The 23,786-nt window shown below is 30.5% G+C and overlaps 1 protein-coding gene across 1 annotated transcript; it reads left to right on the top strand.

The window, feature by feature from the left end:
• Nucleotides 1–7,852: 7,852 nt before the first annotated feature.
• On the top strand, nucleotides 7,853–22,245 carry LOC139486603 (E3 ubiquitin-protein ligase TRIM71-like). Its single transcript, XM_071271529.1, has 4 exons — nucleotides 7,853–8,717; nucleotides 9,891–9,938; nucleotides 10,931–10,984; nucleotides 21,884–22,245. The coding sequence occupies exons 1-3, from the start codon at nucleotides 7,951–7,953 to the stop codon at nucleotides 10,980–10,982; spliced, it is 867 nt and encodes a 288-aa protein (XP_071127630.1). The 5' UTR covers nucleotides 7,853–7,950; the 3' UTR covers nucleotides 10,983–10,984; nucleotides 21,884–22,245.
• Nucleotides 22,246–23,786: the final 1,541 nt, after the last annotated feature.

Here is a 23,786-nt window from a genome sequence, read left to right on the forward strand (position 1 = left end):
CGCCTTTTCAAAATCTAAAGGACTATAGGTAATCTCATTGTTCGTACACCCAGATGAAAAGAATGTTACGTCATTGGTTGAATTTCCATTGTTAAGAGTGTTTAAAACCAATCACAACGTTTTAGTGTACGTTTTGGAAAATATTACCCAGGATGCAATAGATTCTGAAACGGCAAATTGATAGCATTGTTAATTGCTTAGGGAGTGATTAAATATTTGCATTGAAATGAAAAAAAAAACGGATAGTCCGATTAGTTTAGATATTAACCTATAGCTTCCACTTATTCTGTCTGTTTGTGTTATTGTGATTTTTTTGTTGCTTTGTTCCTTCCCTACTTTTTTTGCAACAATATATACATGATCAGTTCTATGTTTCAATGGGCATAAGCTGTTAAATTCATGTCCATCGATTAGATTCAACTTCTCATATTTAATTTATTACCCTACTACATATATCCCAGTTACAAACATAGAAAAATAATCATTTTAAAAAACATGCACTCGATAAAATGTATCAGTATTTCATGTCTATTGGAGTCTCGACGCCATCTATCTAACGATCAAAGTGACCTCTGAAAACTGTTTATAGTCATATAACCCGATATAAACATAAGTACAGATAAAATCAGATAGTAAACATTTAGTAAATAGTTATCAAAGGTACCAGGATTATAATTTACTACGCCAGACGCGCGTTTCGTCTACATAAGACTCATCAGTGACGCTCATATAAAAATATTTATAAAGCCAAACAAGTACAAAGGTGAAGAGCATTGCGGATCCAAAATTCCAAAAAGTTATGCCAAATACGGCTAAGGTAATCTATGCCTGGGATAAGAAAATCCTTAGTTTTTTTGAAAAATTCTAAATTTTGTAAACAGGAAATTTATAAAAATGACCACATTATTGATATGCATGTCAACACCGAAGTGTTGACTACTGGGCTGGTGATACCCTCGGGGACGAAACGTCCACCAGCAGTGGCATCGACCCAGTGGTGTAAATAGTTATCAAAGGTACCAGGATTATAATTTACTACGCCAGACGCGCGTTTCGTCTACATAAGACTCATCAGTGACGCTCATATAAAAATATTTATAAAGCCAAACAAGTACAAAGGTGAAGAGCATTGAGGATCCAAAATTCCAAAAAGTTATGCCAAATACGGCTAAGGTAATCTATGCCTGGGATAAGAAAATCCTTATTTTTTTTGAAAAATTCAAAATTTTGTACACAGGAAATTTATAAAAATGACCACATTATTGATATTCATGTCAACACCGAAGTGTTGACTACTGGGCTGGTGATACCCTCGGGGACGAAACGTCCACCAGCAGTGGCATCGACCCAGTGGTGTAAATAGTTATCAAAGGTACCAGGATTATAATTTACTACGCCAGACGCGCGTTTCGTCTACATAAGACTCATCAGTAAAATCACAAAAATAATAAACTCTCAAGAAAACTCAACAAGAAAAGTTCTGATCAAATTCCAAACAAACAAAAACTCAAACTAATCAAACGAATGGATAACAACTGTCAAATTTCTGACTTGGTACAGGCATTTTCTTATGCAGAAAATGGTGGATTAAACCTGATTTTAAAGTTAGGTAATCTCATTTGTATGACAGACGCTTCAAATTTCCATTATATCAAATTTTTCTAGGTTTGTTTGATGTCATTTTAATGTTAATCGTAGTTTTTACCTGACTGTATAAGAATGATTTTTTGTGGATTAAATCAGTCAACCAAATGACTTATGCGTAACTTATCTGTCGCTAAGAAGTCAAATAAAATGCCAAATGAATACGAATGCAATAAGTATGGTTTTCAAATTGTGAATTGCTCTACAACTTCAGTGGCTTATTTCTGCAATATTTGCAATTTAGTGGAAAGATGTCAGTACAAAAAATTTAACATAGCAATCTAAAAAACCAAGAAACTGGAACACCGCCAATAACTAGGAGTGATCTCAATTGATCCAAAAGAGTTTGTAGACGTTGTGTTGTTCGTGTTATTACAAACACGGTGACAAGTATAATTCGGAAGGCCACATTCGGGCTAAACTAGATGGTATTTTAGTCACAACAGTTTGAACATATCCGTTGCTATCTGTGAAACAGACATTTCTTTCGATTGCTTTTTGAAAAAAACCCATCTTCTTTTAGACCAAACCGAACTAATACGTTGTCAATTAAGATATTAATTGAGGATCTTGATAATGTCAGTTTCAAGTATTTTGGATTATTGTTAGAAACAAAGTGCAATCTATGTGTTGAGGTTTACTCTATGATGACAATAAAGTATTTGTTACGGAGGTAAGACAAGTGCAACAATTTGGTCTAAAAGATTTATGTAACAAGTGAACATGTATTTATATTCATTTATCCATTCAATTTTATAATTCTGTTTTATATCAACGACCGCACAGTCTTAGTCAATTCTGAATGAGTATTTCCATCTTCTTGCGCTCTTTACCTTTTCATGTCATAGACTTAATAAATCAATATTTTGAAGTGTCGTTTCCAATTGTTGGATTTATTTTGGGTCTTCAGATATATATTTCATGGACAAATGTTATTGGTAATATGTAGTCGCCAGTACTATGGTGATCTAAGTCATGATACTGAAGCACGTGTTTTTAGTTTACCATTTTAGTTGCAATTGGTTTGATATAAGTATAAGAAATGATAGATTGAGACAAATCTTTAAAGAAGGCAGGTATTGATTCACGAGAAAGGATATCGCTGAATTTGTTGCATGGAGAAAAAAGAAAGATTTAGACAGGGCTGTATATCACTTTAATCAATAAGTCTGACTTTTTTATCAATCGCAGAAGGTCACTAATAAATCTGGGATGATTAACCTCATAGAGAAATTGTGATTAATGACGATGACCTGCAGGATTGCGTCTGTGTCGAGGGATAGAGTGAACATCATCATCACAATCAACGAATTAAGGAAGGACTATATACAATACTTATACTGTCAATGTTGTAACCATATAGTGTCACAGTTTGCAATGCACGAATCTAGTAGTCTTAATTTTTGTATATAGCATATATATTTGTGATGGTCAGGTGGTATAGTGTTTTGATGAAGCGAACTTGCTAACAAAGGATTGATTGATCATCCTGACTAAAATGATTGCATTGTTTCATTGCTTGTAAATTAAACATCTGTTATCAAAATTTGCAGGTTTTGTATTTTTTGGTTAACATTGAGAAATGATCAGAGTCATTACAGTGTAAAATGTTTTGTAGTTGAACAGTCAAAACACAGCTGTGTACGGATATTACTGCTATTCATAAGAACGATGATGTAAATGTGTTGTAATCGAGGTATTTGTAATGTCTGTTAATTAAGGAACAACTGCCATTTTAGACGACACGCTGGTGTCCATGGACCGTGTAAGGGTGATGGAAGAAAAAAATTGCTATATCAGTGTTTAAAATAATACAAAGGCTATCTTGTCGACGATACAGAAGTTTAAAGTTAACGTTTTCAACCGTGTCGAGTGACTTTTTAAATACTTTCCCAAACCTTTCAAAAAGTTACAATATTCGATAACGCATTCACTCCTTTCTTTTGTTAACTTTGTGTTGTATAGTATTTTATGCATAATCATGTCTTCCTGAGTGTTTTGTATATTGTCACTTTACAAACCAACTCTAACCTCAAAGTTTAAAAAGGTAAATATTTAGTTTATTTTTCAAAATCAAGCAAATTATGATTCACCTATGTGGTAATGACTGACAATTTATATTCCGTAGATACTTAAATCATCCAGAACATTTAATGATAGTTTGTTGATGACAAACACGCTGAATAAACTAATATGAAAAACCAATAACCAATATCGAAAAGAAATTGACCAATACACATACAATCACTTATATGTTAATGTAAAATATCAAAAAGTATATAACAGAAACCCTGAACTACGGGGAAAAATCTAAACGGGAAGTGCCTATGCAAATTGCAAAATTAAAAGCTCGAACATATCAATTCACTTTTAGATATTCCTCCTGACTACCTGTTAACCTTTATGTATCAGGAATACTAAGTACAATGCTGTACACTATATAAATTTTGAACAGCAATTGTGTGCCATAAAATTAAATAAACAAAACAATGCATATAACTGTATCCTGAATGATAATTAGATCATATCACTACATATCACTACAACTGAATGCTATTTAATATAAAAAAGAAGATGTGGTTTTATTTCCAATGAGACAACTCAACAAGAGACCAAATGACACATACATTAACAACTATAAGTCACCGTACGGCCGTCAACAATGAGCAAAAGCCTTACTGCATAGACAGCTATATAAGGCCCCGAAATGTCAAATGTAAAACAATTCAAACGAGAAAACTAACGGCCTAATTTAAGTACAAAAAACGAACGAAATATAAATATGTAACACATCAACACACGACAACCACTGAATTACAGGCTCCTGACTTGGGACAGGCACATACATATATAATGTGACGGGGTTAATATAAAAAAGAAGATGTGGTATGATTGCCAATGAGACAACTGTCCAAGAGACCAAAATGACACATACATTAACAACTATATGTCACCGTACGGCCTTCAACAATAAACAAAGAACATACCGCATAGTCAGCTATGAAAGGTCCCGATATGACAATGTAAAAAAATTCAAACGAGAAAACAAACGGCCTTATTTATATAAAAAAATGAAAGAAAAACAAATATGTAACACATAAAAAAAACGACAACCCCTGAATTACAGGCTTCTGACTTGGGACAGGCACATAAATAAATAATGTGGCGGGGTTAAACATGTTAGCGGGATCCCAACCCTTCCTTAACCTGGGACAGTGGTATAACAGTCCAACATAAGAACGAACTACAAAAATCAGTTGAAGGCTGTACTGTGATACAGTAAAACCTGTATAAACCGGCCGGCTACAGGACTATGTTCCGAGCTATGTTAGTCAATTTCAAACTACTTATGTTGGTAATTTCGTTTGCGTTATATTGCGTCAATTTACGATACAACTACACAATACATTTCATGCGAGTCTCTTAGCTTCTTTTTTTTTTACCTTGATCTGTCTTTTCCTAGGAGATATGAAAATTGGTTAACTATATTGCTACTGTCGCCATATCGAACTACTTACAGTGAGATGCTTATAGGTGTTACTGTAAAATTTTACCTATAGCTCAACCTGTTTTGAACATTGTCAACACAATAGGGACATTTAAATTGACCAGTTGGTATTGTTAGATTTAAAATATACCTTGATTCTACCTGTACAGATTTTTATTCACCTAACCCAAAATTTCAGCATGCTTTTTTCCTGAAGATTTTCTTACCTAGGATTATTCTATTAAAGATTGATAGGGAAGAAAATAGTTTTGGTTTTCATTGTTTTAAATCCCTGATATATATGATTTATCTATTTTTTACCTAAAATTCTAAATCAGTAAAAGATTAAAATAAATATGTATTAATTTGTTTGAAAATTTAAACTGTTTTTACACCAAAATGCTTCTTTAAAATTCTAACCCTTATACATAGTATTGTCCAGCTGCCAGTGAAACAAGAAATAGCTGCTCAGGTGTTTACAGTTTAAATTTTCAGAGGGATGTGTTGTTATTTTCTTCACATGACCCTTCAAGATTTTCATTTTGGATTATTATTTGCAATATTTTAAATCTTTTGGTGTCATTGTGTGTACAATATTGGATTTATTTTATTTGAATTCACTACTCAGACTTTTTATAGAAATTTTGCTTCTTAAAATGTGATGTGTTTCTTTCAAGATTTTATTGTCATGAAGGACATCAAGGAGGAAATAATTCATTCAAAATGTTTTGTGGGGCTTATATATAATATGTTGTACATATAAAATTAAAAATAATTTTGGAGTATACCTTGATGTGTTTTTTATTTGAAATCTATCATAATATTAGTGGGAGTTTTGTGCATAAAATGCTGTATTCACTAAAGGAAATTCAATTTTTCATACGATGGGATTTAGTTATGTTAAAGATTTAAAAATTTCAAAACTGGAATTCAAGTAGGAGATATAGTGTGTGTTCATCCAACATGTTTCTGTGGCTTTAAATGTGATTTTTGAAATATTCATTATTAATTTTGGGATCTATTACAAATTTAAGATGATTCCCTATTTAAACGGGATCTTGGAAATGAAATAAAATGTTGAAGTAATGCAGTGGATATAGTCTAATCTAGTGATAAAGTGAAAAATAAAAGTAAAATATTCTAAAATATTCCTAACGTGAGGAAATGTTTTTTAAAAGTGAATGTGAAATTGGAAAAAGTCATTATAAAATTCTGAACCAAATATTGTTTGATTTGGAAATTATTATAGGAAATGAAATAAAATGTTGAAGTAATGCAGTGGATATAGTCTAATCTAGTGATAAAGTGAAAAATGAAAGTAAAATATTCTAAAATATTCCTAACATGAGGAAATGTTTTAAGTGAATGTGAAATTGTTAATAGTCATTATAAAATTCTGAATCAAATATTGTTTGATTTGGGAATTTATTATAGGAAATGAAATAAAATGTTTACTGTGGATATATTAAAATCAGGTGATATACAGTAAAAATATAAATAAAATTTTACAAAATATAAGTAAGGATAACTATTTGGAATATAGTAATGGAAATGATTCTGAATTATGTATAGATTCTGCACCTGTTAAATTAGGATGTATATCATTGGAAGTTAATCAGAATTCATACTATGGATTTAGAAAAAAATCTAGTGAAGTAGTGAAAAATGAATAAAATTGGGAATTATTTAAAATCTTTGGAATTCTGGATGAGATGTCAAATATTAGTGTAAAAAAATAAATGAAATTGTTTATTCAAATATGATTTTGAGGTTTCATTAAAGTGAGTGAAATATTACGACTGGATTATTTGGGGTATTAAACACTGCTAGTAGTGGCTATGCAAACATTTAGATGAAATGTAGTGCATTTTAGGTCATGCAATTTTGAATTAACTGCAAGAAAATAAAATATATGATAAAGTCATTCTTGTTTGGATTGATCACTCATAAGATTTTGAATGACAGTAAAATAAAAATCTCTCAATAGAATAATCCTAGGTAAAAAAAAGTTCAGGAAAAAAGCATGCTGAAACTTTTGGTTAGGTGAATAATTTTTTTTACAGGTAGCATCAAGGTAGATTTAAATCTAACAATACCAACTGGTCAATTTAAATGTCCCTATTGTGTTGACAATTTTAAAAACAGGTTGAGCTATAGGTAAAATTTTACAGTAACACCTATAAGCATCTCACAGTTACATGTATTTGAATAGTTACATACATCGACTTGTCTTATGTTCTTAATATGTGTCCTAACGTATAAATCTCCGATATTACCTGTTCCAGACACCTAATTATATCTTACAAATGTATATAATCTGATATGTTTAAAATATGTTTTGTGCGTGAATCATTTTACTTTATTATCCTTTTTACAGGTACACTTTAAAATAGTTAAATAGATCAGAATATTTAATGCTGTTGACCCTAGTACATAAACTGTTTAGCAACTATTTAAAGCTGTCAATTGTATTTTGTCACCTAATAAAAAAAATTTAAGTGGCTTATTTTGCATATACCCTGATACCCAATATATCAATTAACATCTTACTATTAAAGGATATTACAATTTGAATAACTACAACGTGTTGCTTATACATTAACAATATGGGATTGCAATGATCGTTTCATTTACAACGGTGTGAATTTACTACAATTAGACTGTTAAATGTATAATACTGATAGTGATAGGATAAGTTTAAAATTCTACCTTTAGTTTAGCAAAAATTCATTATTGATCCGTAAAGGTTATTCTATTTGCGTATACGTCCGGGATTTAAATAACCTTGTCATAACAACTTGCAAACAAAACAAATCAAAATGGCTCACGCTGCTTCTAAAACCTGTGAGATATGTGTTTCTGGACCTGGACATAATTACTGTGAACAGTGTGACCAGTTGTTTTGTGATGGATGTAAAATATCTCATTTACGGACGAAGATGAGCAAAAACCATACATTTCTAAGTGGTCCAAATATCAACCCGGAAGTTAAACTATATTGTAAAGAACATGATGAAAACTTCATATATTATTGCATGGAATGTAATTCGTCGATTTGTAAAATATGTGTGATTAAAAAACACAAATCACATGATTTTGCAGAAATCAAGGAATCAACTGAAGGGATCAAAGCTGAGGTCAAAATGGCGATTGACATGAAGATGAAAAATCTGCAGTCAAAGATAGCAAATATTGACCAAGGGTCAAATCAATATCAAGCTGATGTACAGAAAGTTATCCAGTCCATTAGAGCAGAAGGCAAAAGATTAAAAGAAATGATTGATCAGAAAGTTGAGGGTCTTATTAATACGGTAAAAGAGAAAGACACAAGGAATGTTCAAACCTTACAGTCTGTTAGAAATGAGTTAAAAACAGCGTTTGATAAGGCAAATGAGCAGCAGAAGTTTTATCAAAACACACAGGGGACAAAAGATACTTCGAAATTGTTACAAAAGCTAAAACAAATAAAATCGCAAATCAATCAAATACAAGAAATACAGATTCCTATTATGCCATCAGTCAAATATGCCAAAAAGACAGTAGCAGAGAGTGAAATAGGGAAACTGGTTGGGGAACTAACATTTGGGTAAGTCAGTTCTTAGTTATTGATTTTATGAAGTGCTTTGAAAACCCTTATTGTGTTTTTCTCTTTTTTTCATATGAACTTTGGTATATAAGCAGTCTCGTTTCGACTGGTTTGAATAATTATGGCATCTTCCGCTTCGTGTTTCAATTATATAATGTATTTGTATCTCAGATTATCAAAGTTCTCCAGATTTAATAGAATATGCGATAATATAATGCCTATATATACACTGTCATTCAAAAATGTCAGTCGTGTTCTGATCATTGATTAAAATAACCAGCATTTCATGAGTTATACAACAAGAAAATCTATGTGTTCACTTTATAGAATCCTAAACATATGTTCACTGTTTCAATTGGAATTCAGTATGATTCAAAATACTCCAAGTACACATTTGAATTTTAATATCTACTTATAAAAATTGGAAAACAGGTTTATACTTTAAATAATAAAAAATCAGTAGCCCTTTCACAAAAAGTCTTAAGCGTAAAACTAATCTTACGATGAAAATATTAAGTTGAATTGTTAAGGAATGTTAAACACCATAAAGGACCTTTTATAAACTAATGATATAGCGAATTTAAGAAAAGATTGAATAATCTTAAGACAAAAGCTTTGAAGTGAAATAAATTTAGGAGGAAACTGTAAATCCGATTTATCAAAGGATGTGTCAGGATCCTTCTCAATTCGATAGTAACATAAAAATCTCAAAAACTGATTTTCTTTGATTTTTGACGAAGAACTATTCATCATGTTCATAACTTCACTCCGTAAACGCTTAATTATGTGTTTAAGTTTCATTGAATAATTCGCCTTTCTAGCTTAAGTTTTATCTCAAGACTTTGGAACTCACGCCAAGAAGTCACCAACCAAAGAAAACTAGAGGGTCTTTAATAAGGGACAAAAAGGAAACTACAGTTTTCAATAACAAAGTGTTAATACAAACTTTATATCAACTGACAGCAAAATCTTATCAAGTCAATCGTAAGGAAAAAAAGTACTTTTTATGCAATTTGGGAACTAGTTTGCGTTATTTTTGGGTTATCTTAATAAATAATTCTGTTTGTTCATATTTAGAAAAACACTGTTTATTTGATTTTATAATAATGTACAATTTTGACGCACATATAAGATGAGAATGAAATTGTAAATAAGATCATTGTTTTTTCTCAGAGAAACTGTCAAAAAAGAAGACAGCCCGAAACCTCAGAAGAACGTCAGGTTTGTATTTATAATAGACATTTAACAAAATTGTTTCTTTTGTTTCCGTTTTTAATGTTCGTTCCTATCTTCTGTGGATTGGCTTTTGCTACAATAATAAAACCACAATACAAAGGTTTGTCTTTCGAAGTCATATTTAACATTACGTTGTAGTGTTCTTCATCTCTATAATTATCCTTTGTTCACTTGGTTTTGATTCAACTTGAATCGATTGTATGATATTAAAGTGGTACCTAACACTACAGGAAGACAACTCTGTAAAATCAGCAAAACGTTTTAATTACGTTGTATAGTTAAGAAAACATTAAGCTTCTCAATGATCAAAATAAGTGTTTTTTAACCAGCTATATATTCAACCAATTTTTCTGGATAATTATTGGTTCAAGATTTTTGAAATTTTTAATTTTGTCAAAGGGTCAAAGTAAATATTTTGTCAAAATTTTATGAAAATAAAACGAGACACATTTATTTAAGTCAAGGTACCACCTTAACAATACGCACGTATAATATACTAAGTTATCATATGTTAAATACTGGTTATTTCTCTGGCAGATATGATATTATTATATCACAAACACTTAAAATTAATCTGTGATTTGGCAGTACCGTAAATTGCTTTAAATTGAATCTCTTTTTGCACGTAATCAACTAATTTTAGCGACGTTGGTTTTATAATATACATATGGTTTACTTTTGATTGATAAGACTAATAGGTTGCACGACATTCATCAGTAATGTAAATATATGTAATTCGTTCAGTTTAGTTTTCCAAAATATTATACCTTTAAGTATTCATGATAAAAATTTGTCCAGAAAAGAGATCAACAAGTTTGAAAGATTGCCTAATTGTGGCGCAGAATATTGAAGGATGTCGAGCAAAATTAGAGGTGAATAATTGAATTAGAAGTTACGTTAACATATTTATATAAGAACAAATGCTATGAAAGTTAGACATCTCCCTTGAGAATATCTAAATATGATATCTTTTATAGGGTTACAACAACGGCTAAACAATACAGATACAGATGCACTTGTTGCAAGTGAGTGTAATGTTATGTAGTTTTCTTTCGGAAGAGTACAAACGACTAAGTACAAGTGCACAGTTCATTATGAAATCAGATATGCATATTTGAAAGACATAGATATGTAAAGCACGAAGTTTTTCCCTTCTAATAAAATTTCATTTTATGTTAAAGATGTTATAATACAATTAATGAAACAGATCTGTGTCTTTCAATATGTAACATTTATTGTAAATAACATACCCATTGTTTCAACTTTCCTGAAAATCCAGGTTTCTTTCTAAGTACTAGTTATTTATCGTCTGATTCTGACATTTACATATTTTACTGATAAAAGACTGTTCCTGAGTAAAATAATTTTAAAAAATGCCCCATCTTGATAAAGGGGACACGAGAGTGAAAGTAATAATGTAGAGTCTATGAAACTTTATTTAACTGTTGGAGCAAGAATTGAGATAATAGTAGACAGCATAAATATGTCAGTCTCTGTTTGTGTGAATATTTAACCTTGAATACGTAAGACATTCAACATACATGTCCTCATTTAGTAATTTGTTCAGTGATTGCATTCTATTAAAATGTTTTAGTTAATTCATAACCATTTTTTCTACCTCGTGACTATAAGTACTTATAGATTATCATATTAGATATTGATACCTGTCTGTCGCATCTCATGGCATTGATGTTATCAATTTATATGTCACGATCGTCCATGTTCACATTCAAAGGTCATTATTAGCTTGAAAAAGGGGGGGGGCGATGCTCGTTACACAACAACATTTAGACAGTGATTTAAGATACTCACAGCATAAGTTTTGCGATCCAAATCACGCATGCGTTAACCGAGCTGATTTTTGTATGACTTATTGTACCGTATTATCGCCATGTTGTCGCAGTTTTAGATCTTTGAATAGGAGAATAGATGCAATTTTAACTATTGTGACATAATTTACTGGGTATAAACTTGCGTGGAGGGTACGTAATACATGTATCTAAGGAAAACGTATCCGTCAACTTTCTATAGTGGAAGTAATGTGATGAATGTTTGTCACTTTGATTCGTTTTCTTAATGGATTTTTGAAAATTGGACACGGGACAATTGGAATAAGAACTGAGATTGTGATATAGATGCCCGTTGATTAATTATATCGAATTGTTTCCGTTTTAATTATCTTGTAACTTATCCCATTATACGTTGACCTTTTCTGTTGTTATTTCCGATTGGTTTGCTTTAATTTGGATTATGTTAAATAAGTACACACATATCAACGTAAACGTTTAAAAGCGTTAAAACAAAAGCATTGAACAACATGGGGATTTTGTCTCCATCATTTTAACTATAAATTTAATTTTTTTTAACGCTTTTAATTGACAAGCAAGGACATCGTTTTATTTCTATATGATGGTTCACGTTTACTTTTCCTAAATTTCGAGTGTCAATACAATGCTATTGCGCATTAAATTTTGGAGTGTGTGCATAACATACATCTCTTTTTTATATATTTAAATGACATTAAAAACTATTTCTTGATTTATTTTTCCTTATAAATTATAAAATAGTATTTGGTGCTTTCCACATGAGCTACACGTAGTTTTTTTAATTCAAAATTTTATTTTAGTTATCTTATCTTATTATGTGTATTAAATGATGACAAAAATGTATCATCCGAAATGGTTTAACACGGAACTTGTGAAGGAAACTATTAATGGTATAGTTACATTGGTGTGTATAATTGTAATAGACCATACTTATACAAAACTTAACATGTGTATGTCTATTATTTTGTCTTAGGTTCATCGATATGATATGTGTATTGATTTAAAAATAGAATGTAAACTTAATTTAAATCGTCTTCATTTCAGGACAGTCACAATTGCTGAGTAAGTATCCCTTTTCAAATTATTAGCGAAAAATATACCGGGAAAGTCTTATTGAATCGATGCAGACATGTGATATATTCACTTGTACACGAAAACATTATTAAAAAACAGTACATACTAATATATTTGTTTATCTCACGTAAACAAAAATATATTCATTATATCTAAAATGGGAAATAATGCTGATAAACATATCTTGAGTGAAAGTAGTCATGACCGACTGAGCATAGTTCAGAAGATATGTTTTTTATCATTCATGACAATCAATTGAATTCATAGTTGATATATGTTTGTGGCAAAAATTTTGGCATATTTATTTATTCTTATTCAATATGTTTAATCAATGTTAATTATTCTTAATAATGTGCAGTTTATCTTACCAGTATCTTGATCTTTTTCAGAAAACCTCCTGTGTAAGTATAAACATCATGTTATTAAAAATCATCTAATTATACCTAAAATATGAGAAAGGGTCAACAATTTAACATTAAGTTCACGTGGGAGAACTATCAATATTAAAGGATACTTGTAAAAGTCTGAAACCTTCACCTGCTTAATACATATTTGGAGACTATCCCCTGATTAAACGAATTTTGGTGCACCTAGATAAGAGAGGCAATTGTTGTATTTAATATAAGGTTCTTCTATTTATAGATTATCGTTGATCATCTCAACGAGATTGATTTTCTCGCTTGAGCTGGTACAGCGAAAGTGAGAAAAGCAATCGAGTTGAGAGGACCAATGATAATCTGTTTATCGCTATTTTACCTATGTCGACGTTGTCAATTTCATGTCAATTTCGTTAGCAACGCCACGTGGCCTCCTTAGTTTCTAGCGATAATTTTTCCATCTCAAGCGAGAAGCATGATATGAAAATTATCACAAAAAAGATCAAACTTTAAGGAAAAATGCACAAAATAGCGATAATATTATTTATTATTATTTTTCAACTTCTCTGTATCCTTTGTACTTGCATGGTTTTATGAGAATAAACTATCATCATCTAGAAGTATTTGTATGTAAACACTGTTGTAAGAGCACACATTATAAGGTTGTTTCTTGAAACGGTCTCCCATTACAACAACCCAATGACCATATATGATAGTCTGTATACGGTACTGTAAATTTTAGGTAGATATATTGGTAGTAAATTTATTCCTTGACACCAAATGACATTTTGGTTGAATACGTGAATCAAAGCAAAGACGGTAGGTAGTATGACGAAGACAGTGATGGGAATTGTAATACTCGGGATTTGAGAATTATTTTAAACCAACATTTTTACAATGTTATGGGACTGAAATATCATTTAAAATGATACAACCTATAGGAATCTTCACATACCAGCTGTTTTAACTTAAAGTTTTTAATTTCAAATTTTCTTCAAGTCATACAAAGATTCAAAAGACATGTTTAATACAATTTTAATCCAAGGTACAGTTCCAGATGAAATTGCAGCTGATCGGAAATTTGAGACTATATTCAATAAAAATGTAGGAGATTGCCACAAAAACACAATTGTGTTACTTAGTTCTCAAATAAAATAGCTTTGTTAGTTTCATTACCGAATTATTGACCGGATTTTATGTACTAACATGAACTTTAAAAATTAACCTTGTACAGAGTAATTTATGAACATTTTGTAAGAAAGAACCAGAAATATAGAACACTTACTGTGAGGCTGTCATGTAAAGGATTATTACTTAAAATTTGAACTAAAATTCATTAAATGTAGACTTTCTGCTTTCGTTCCATTTTTGGATAATCTTTCCTGTTGCATATATATGTGATGTTGATATTGAAGAAAACAGTCTAAATGTATACTAGCAACTGACAACTATTACTAAAAAGTCATATTTTTGAGATAAGTGGTTTGATGACATTAAATGAGTATTAAACGTTTTTTCTTGACGCATGCGAGAAAATTTTGTTGAATTCCAAATATATTTTTCTGTTTTAAAAATGTTTAGTTTATGTCGTTATTTATTAGAAGTAAAATTACATTTTTCCTTTAATGGTATTTTACTGTATTTGCATTCCTATATACATTTTAATTGAGTAATAACGAAATTTACTGTTAATTAAAATAAACGTAAATGTCTTACTATTTATTGTAGCTGTTTTGGGTAAGTATTTACTTTCCTTTTTACTCTTTTTTTTTAGAAAGTCGTTGTAGAAATATTTTAATTAATCTGGTATATGCTTGCAACTAGGTCTGGAACACAACATTAAAATGTACCACACACAGAAACGAACTAAGTATTAGACAAAATCTGATGAGAATAACAAATATAACATCAAAACTAAACTAAATACATTAATGTGGGATAGAAAAAAGTAAAATCACAAAAATACTGAACTTAGAGGAAAATCAATTCGGAAAGTCCATAATCACATGGCAAAATCAAATAACAAAACGCATCAAAAACGAATAGACAAGAACTGTCATATTTCTGACTTGGTACATGCATTTTCAAATGTAGAACATGGTGGATTAAACCTGGTTTTATAGCGCTAACCCTCTCACTTTGACGAAAGTCTCATCAAATTCCGTTATATTTACATTGATGCGTTAACTAAACAGACACAATAAATAAAATAGTCATAATATGGGTACATCAGTCATCATCGTATAACACTTTTAAAAGTAATTTCAAAGTACTGATAAGTCTGAGGATATTCGTTAAGCTGTGGTATATCTTTTTTTTATCTTTTGTATTGTCACTTCTTTTTATTTTCGTCATTTGTTGTCTTAGTCTTTAATATCAGAATGTCATATTTCACGTCATTATTGAATTATACATTTGTTTATTTTAAAGTTGAATCGTATGTTTAATAAAGTCCAATTGTGAGCTGTATCGAAAATATCGAAATTTAACCTGTTAAAGGTTTATAAGGAAATGATTCAAACCTCAATGTTGATGGCAGTGACTAGATTTGTTATACAGGTCCAATGTACTACACTCATTTAATCACAACAATTGAAAATGTTTAACCAGTTATATATCTCTTTTCAAGATAACATGATCCATTCACTGATTTATTACAGACTTTTTTTAAAATAATTAATGAATATTGTTGTTAAATGTTTTTCCTTGAAGCGTGCTGGAAAATATGGTTTAATTAAGTATTTCAAAGATGATTTTACATTTTTATTTCTATATCTTTTTTTCCAAATAACATTTCATTTGTCCATATCATTTCATTTTACTGTATTTGCATTATTTTATATATTTAATAACGATCATGGTAACTTTACTATAAATTAAATATCAATGTTTTTCTATTTATTGTAGGGTTTTTGAGTAAGTATACAAGTTTTATTTGCCTTTCTTTAGATATTTATTGTATAATCATATCTGAGTTAATATGTTATCTATTGTAACTAGATCTGGAAAAAACCCATTATTTTCCGATAATGTATTGAACAATAATTTTCTGACCTCGAAGGGATAACAGTGTTCCTCAATAATACTGTTCATGTTATTATCATAGATAAATTGATACATGTAATACTGAAAAACATCGGTACCATGTAGTTTAACCATTGTTCGTCATTCCATCAATCCATCATTCGACAACGAACTATATACGTAATTTTTCCTCAACGCATTTACCTACTGTTGGTCTTATGTGAATCTTATATGATAAGCAACAGATTTATTAACGTTTCGTTCCGCTCCCCTGATTTTGGGAGAAATTAAGCGCTAAACTTGGAAAATTTTGTGAAAATAACATGTATATACGTTTGGTTCCGAAACGCTTTTTTGAGTTGATTTTTAGTTGGTGATGAGTAACAGATCATGTTTACATTAGGTTTCATTACTCTGAATTTTGCCGAAATCATAGTTATGAGTTGAGCTTAAACAAATTAGTTATATTATAACAGTTATTAAAGACTATTTTCTAAAATCCTTCCCATATTGAGCTTGCAACCGTTTTTGAAAATGGAGTTATAAGTGTCATTCTGACACATCAATGTATTGGTTTTGTTACTCTTTGTCATCTGTAATCTAATAAGTTACACGGCAGGAATACACAATAGTACTGAAAACCTATTTAAGAAATTATTATCAATCCACCCAGTGTTAATATTTAAAGAATAGTTTATTTTATCATGTTGATAGTTATGTCGTCCGCGCTAATGGCTTTATTTGACAATGTTTAGTTCCATTGCTTTGCCTTATAATTGTCTTTTTTTATTTATCCTAAGATTACCAATGCAGTCACATATTATTTTGGATAACAACAATGACCTTTGCATCAGGTTTCCATCATTACAATAGTTGTTTAAACAAATTACTGTATTGACAGGAATTACTTTTAGATTACAGCCAACAAAAGGCAAGAACCAATGATAAATTTAACCATATCTATTGTACAATTTTAGCAGAAATATTTTACAAGTTGAAATGCCACCTCGACTGTTAAATTTCTGATTGTCCTATTCTAGTCTTTTCTTTGTCCGGATTTTTCTCCTAAATCCAAACCGAATATTATTTAAGATTAGTTCACAAAGTAGAATGATGTTGTTCATAAATTCAAAGTGTAAATCCAACAACCCCAAAGAATTATGATTTTTGTGTCTGTATATATGACTACTACTGAAACACCGTAGAAATTTTAATTTCGCACCGTAGATTATAATAATTTTGAATCATAATGCAAGTCTAATAGAACGTTTTAATCATTTTGTCAATACCAATGATTGCTCCTGTGATTAGTAAATAATTTTTGTAAGCAAATATAAATGGTAAACAACCCGATCATGTTAACATCTTTTGGGCCATACACAACAAATTAGGTCAAGATGAATAACTTGACAAGAACAATATCATAACACTACCAAAATTAAGAAAGGCTAAACATATGACGCCTAAATGCATTAACCTTTCGATTAACAAAAAAAGGAAAAAGAAGAACAAACGACGAGAGTGCTAATATCAAGATGAAACAATGTGATATGATTGAAAATTTGACAGCTATCCACTAGATACCAATTAAGGTTGCATTCTTGTAATTGACTGCTCCATGGATCTGATACAGCAAATTTTGTACCATTAATGCTGTTGATAAAAATAAGAAATTAAAACAGAAAATCAGACTGTTTCAGATTAAATTTTATGGTTTATATACAGAGGAATGTTAGATTATAATGACATTATGTGATGTATTAGCAAAATCACTATCAATTAGCAGTTAAAAGCCAGAAAGTGTTGATAAAAAACAAAAGTTTAAGGTCAATGAATTCCCAGGGAAAAATAACATGAATGTGGTTGTATGGTACTACAATTATGTACTCATTTTAGAGTGTTATTCAAATACAAAGAATTAGATAGAAAACCAAAAGTTATTTGGAACCGAGTTTTAATTTCTCCTTATATTTTTTATATTAAAATCATAGTCAAGGTCCGTCACCTTTCTAATATTGAGTTAATTCGTTAAATTATAAACTCATTTATTATCTCTTATAATCTTTTACAGAGGTCAAGACTTGTAAGTATTGTTATGTTATGGCATATTTTTGTTATAAGTATTTGCGTTTCATGTTATGTCTTGGACCTTTTCTAACGCTCGTGTTCTTCCTCTTAACGGCATTTTCACTAAAGGGCATAACAAAAACTAATGTATATATTCATCAATAATAGATTGAAGGCTGGCAAACTGTTAGAACTATTTTTGAAATATTGAAACAAACAATTATACTTATTTGTTATAACGAAACTGTTTTATTTACTTCTTTTGTACAATATCAAGCATGTTGGCCTTTTGAATAATAGCAAATTGATTCATCAATCTTAAAATTTCTTAGATCATTGAAGCACCAAATGGAGATAGCAAACAAAATATATAACTTAATCAGTGAATAATAAACATAAAATACTAGATTCAGGAAACACAACATATTTTTTTTAACTGCTGATGTTTTCTTCCTTTGGTGTCTTTCGTAAAACCGTTATATAAATATACATATTTGTATCTTGCAATATCTTTTGGTTTTAAAAGACACAAAAAACATTACACATGTATATTAGTATCAGTGCAGTAAAGTTATACTAATTGTTGTTAATCATTTTTCATTTTCAGTGATTGTAAGAATTGTGGGTAAGTTTTTCTTGCTCTTTTTTTGAAGATTTAGAATGATATCTAAATTTGTCATAAACTATAATTGAAAATATGACTAAATCGTACGAGTTTAAAAAGTATCACAATATACTGGACACCTAAAAACATTCAACAAGAGGAAGTCCATTCAAACCGACAAAATCAAACCATCAATCAACTGAACAAGTGATAAACAATACAATAATCTTGACTTGGTACAGGTATTTGTAGAAAGAAATGTGGGCTATACCTGGTTTTACAGCTAGTTAAAGTCGTGATACATCAACCTTTTATAATATTTTAACTTGACATTCTATTAACATAAAGGCTGCTTTTTTAACAGAATAAACATTGAAAACATATAAATGTGCTAAAGCAGAGGAAAACAAAGGATCGTTCTACAAAATTACTTCTTGCATATGACAAACATAAACACTGGTCTGATATTGTACAGAAATTGTAACAGATTTCATGGGATTCAAATGTAAAGATAAATATAAGCATGATACAAAAAGAGTTTCAATATGAACAGAACAAAAATGATACAAAGTAGAAATCCAACGTTATCAATTGGATCAACAGCACTGCCCCTTGTAAGAAATAAAAGAATATTTAAGGATACTTTTTTTTATTCATTTAACGAAGATTTTCTTGGTGTTTTACAACTAATATCAACAAAAAAAAGGTTAACACATTATAAGTACTATGTAAGAACATTGATATATGACTTTTGGAAAATGTATATAATGTACGTTCGCAACGAAACATTTAGAGAACTTAGTATATATTCCGGTAGAAGACATATATAATATATTGGCATTTAAAGTATAATCATGTATCGCCGAACCATCAATTGTATACCTTAACCTGAGAGATTTTTTAATTATTTTGGCTTTATTAATATCGCATATCTTACTTTAAACTGGTTTGAAAGAGAACCTTAAGATACCAAAGGGTATGCAAACCTATAAATTAGTACTTGACTACGCATTAGCAATAAGAAGAGAAAAGAAATGATGAATAATACAAACACCAGTTCACAAAACATCGAAGGTAAAAGACTGAACTACATGAACCACTTCCGGTAGTCTATGGTGCTTTGGACGGGTGATCAAATATGCCAATTAAGCGTCGAAAACAAAGAAACACACAAAAAACTCCTTGTAAGAGTAATTTTAGAACCAACCATTCTATTCGTACATATTGCAACGTAAATGGTTTTTCGTGTGTAGACATATTTCCATTCATAATCTGTCTCATGACATTATACCCAGCTAGCTCAGCAATTTACGTTACTGGTAGAGAGGGTTCGGCCTGTGCTTTCGCTCCAGGACTTCTGACAGCATACTGACAATACAACGAAACAGTAAATTCAATAAATGACAGATATAAGAAACCTAAAAATGACCAGTGATGACGATTTGCCAAGCAATGTATTTTCTCATAGAACAAATGACAAAAACTCATAAAACATTTTCATATTTAATAGACAAAGACAACATAAATACATAAATCATATCGCGGTATCTCCAGGGCAAAAATATCAATTTAGAATTTCAATACACTTTCGAACTTTCCCTTTATGGACAAACGATGCGGTGAAAAATACCCATACAAGTTAACCATTTCAAAGAAGCGTTTGGCCTTAGTGCTATCTAATTGAATAAAATAAAATGATACTATAATTTTGAGGTGTCCGTGTACTTAAAATATTGAGAGCTGTACACTAATCGTTTTTAACTAAAATATTTTCCATTCAATCAAGTTGTGACGTCAACCTTCCAAGACAAAATAAGTATACCCACTGGTTCCTACCGACTTTGTTAGACTAGATCATGAATCTCATTATTCTATGACTAGGGAACAAAAATCGATCCAGTAAAAAAAACATCGCATTTCTCTATACCCGTTTAGTTTTCAATCCAACCAGAGCAATGTTTGAAAAACGTTTTTCAATAAAATTGACCAGTTCAAGATCCAAAACCAAAACATGCGATAATACAAAATTCTATTTCATAGTAATTAGGCACGAACAATTCCGTAGATTGACGACCGTTACTTCAAAATATCCCTCGGATTAACCATCTGTCTAAATATTGCTATCAAAATGAACTCCATCTCTTTATAAACCCGAAATCATAAAATATCAAGCTAGTGTACAATTCCCTCTATTTATTCTGGAACGGAAACGTAAATTTAACATTTTAGAACTGTTTGACTACGAGACCGAAAAGAAATATATCAAATGTAAAGAAATAATATTTAAGTCAAACATCGAAATACAAAATAAATTGAAATTTAAAGTACAACTTACCAGTACGAAAGTTTTCCCCAATCTAAAGAAATACTGTCCTGACGAGGTTTAAATATCCAAGTCTGGACATTGAGTCTCAAGCACGAGAAAAACGATCCCCGCGAAAAAGTGACCGGACAACTATAGTTATATATAGTATCTAAAAATAGAAAAGGGGGAATTTACGATGACCCATAAACGTTACAATATATGAATGTCGATTCGTACTTTCTATAGACGACGATCTCTATCGTGAACATTCTGTAACATTTCCTGTGTCACAATGCTTATGTTTGTTCATCATAGTAAGTACTGATTGTTCAATGAAATAATCCGAGCAGAGGGACACCAGACCCACCTTCGTAAAAAATAAGATGACAAAAAGACGAACTTCGAGGAAAATTCAAAACGGAAAGTCCATATCAAAACAAATGGATAACAACAGTCATTATCCTGACTTGGTACAGGCGTTTTCGTATGTACAAAATAGTGGATTAAACCTGGTCTCTCTTATTCACAAAAAACAAATCGAGATGTTCTATATTGTCCTTTTTGATTTTAATGTTACAAATATTATACTTAACCGAAAAAATTATGAATTTGAGTATATATCTATATTTGTTTAATAGAGAAATATATGCTAGCATATTGCTAAATGTACTTTACCGGTATTTTATTATTTCTAGAATAAGACGTTTTCATGGCTTGTTGGGCGAACTGTAATTCAGAATGACCATGCTAAGTATTTCACCTGAAATTACTATGAAGGACTTACGAGTAGTTATTTATAGATTGTTAATCATCAGATCTTCTGTGTTTGTAGTGCGTTTAGGATTTTCAAATATAGAGCACTCGGGGATCAAAACAGAGAAATGAATTGAAGAAATTAGCCCTAGGTGCTGTACAATTAGTTACGTAAATGTTATTACTTCATGAAATGATTGTTAATTGTTTTGCAAATCCATATTTTACAAATATATATTAAACGACATTTTGACCTTTCAAATTTTTCTTGATTTTAACATATTTTGTTATCCTATAATCCTAATGTTTGGGAACTTTTATAATCAATTGATACATTTTGTCAACATAGAACAAGAAAGTACAAATGTCAAATTGTACTTATAGTATTGTACTTTTAGTCATTAACATAAAAGAGCAAGCACGTTAATATGCTAAAAAGAATTGATAAAGATATTTAAAACAAACATTATATACTACATTGTAGTTTGCAAGGCTTAAATTTGCATTTTCTATAATAAATCGAATATTCGTACGTAGCCATAAAGAAATAAAGTGTACAGCCATCTAACAACAGCCTTGTGTCTAAAAAGTCCATTGAAGTCGATTTATAATTTTCAACACTCAAATAGTGTCTTTGTCAAAGTATGGTTTTCAAATTGTTAATTGCTCTACATGTTCAGTAGCTTATTTCTGCGATATTTGCAATCTGGTAGAAAAATGTCAGTACAAAAAATATAACATAGCAATCTAAAACACCAAGAAACTCGAACCCCGCCAAAAACTGGGAGTGATCTCAGGTGATCCAAACGGGAGAGCAGATCCTGTTCCACGTGTGGTACACGCTGCTATGTTCATGTAACAACATGGTGACAAGTTTAATTTTGAAAGTCACATTCGGGTTAAAGTGAATGGTATTTTATTCATGACAATTTGAACATGTCCGTTGCCATCTGTGAAACAGACATTTACGTTGTCAATCAAGATATTAATTTAGAATCTTGATAATGTCAGTTTGAAGGATTTTTCATTTTCAGAAACAAAGTGATTTTTCACTTAGTACAATTTATGTGTTTATGTTAACTCTATGGTGACAATAACGTATTTTTTTAAGGAGGTAAGAAAAGTGCAACAATTTGGTATAAAACATTTATGTAACATGTGAACATGTATTTATATTCATTTATCCACTCAATTTTATAATTCTGTTTTATATCAACCGCACAGTCTTTGTCAATTCGGAATGAGTATTTCCGTCTTCTTGCGCTCTTTGCCTTTTCATGTCACAGACTTAATCAATCAGTATTTCGAAGTGTCGTTTCCAATTATTGGATTTATTTTGGGTCTTTGGATATATATTTCATGGAAAAATGTTATTAGTAATATGAAGTCCTCAGTACTAACGTGATCTTAGTCAAGATACTGCAGCACTTGTTTTTAAATTGAAAACTGTAGAAGGGTATAAATCATGATAGGTTGAAACAGATTTTTATAGCCAAGAGGTATTGATTCATGATGAAGGATATCGGTCAACTTGTTGCATGTAGAAAAAGGAAAAGTGAGACAGGGCCGTATATCATTTTAATCGTTTTAAATGCGAACTATCTGTAAATTCTGTTTCTTCCAATTTTCGAGATGGTGGTTGTACGTTTTTTTTTGGTTTGCATGGGTTTTTTTTGTATAAGTCACAAATAAATCTAAGAAGACTAACCTCATAGAGAAAAGGTGATTAATGACGATGACCATGATTGCATCTGTGTTGTGGAGTAGAGTGAACACTAACATGTTTAATCCCGCCACATTATT

The sequence above is a fragment of the Mytilus edulis genome, chromosome 8 (genome assembly GCF_963676685.1).
Source record: "Mytilus edulis chromosome 8, xbMytEdul2.2, whole genome shotgun sequence".
NCBI lineage: Eukaryota > Metazoa > Mollusca > Bivalvia > Mytilida > Mytilidae > Mytilus > Mytilus edulis.

Bases quoted from the DNA above. Each gene is read 5' to 3' on its own strand.
- LOC139486603 (XM_071271529.1), top strand. From the start codon at position 7,951: ATGGCTCACGCTGCTTCTAAAACCTGTGAGATATGTGTTTCTGGACCT. The intron at 8,718-9,890 runs GTAAGTCAGTTC...GTTTTTTCTCAG, and splicing joins GTTGGGGAACTAACATTTGG to AGAAACTGTCAAAAAAGAAG. The intron at 9,939-10,930 runs GTTTGTATTTAT...TATCTTTTATAG, and splicing joins AAACCTCAGAAGAACGTCAG to GGTTACAACAACGGCTAAAC.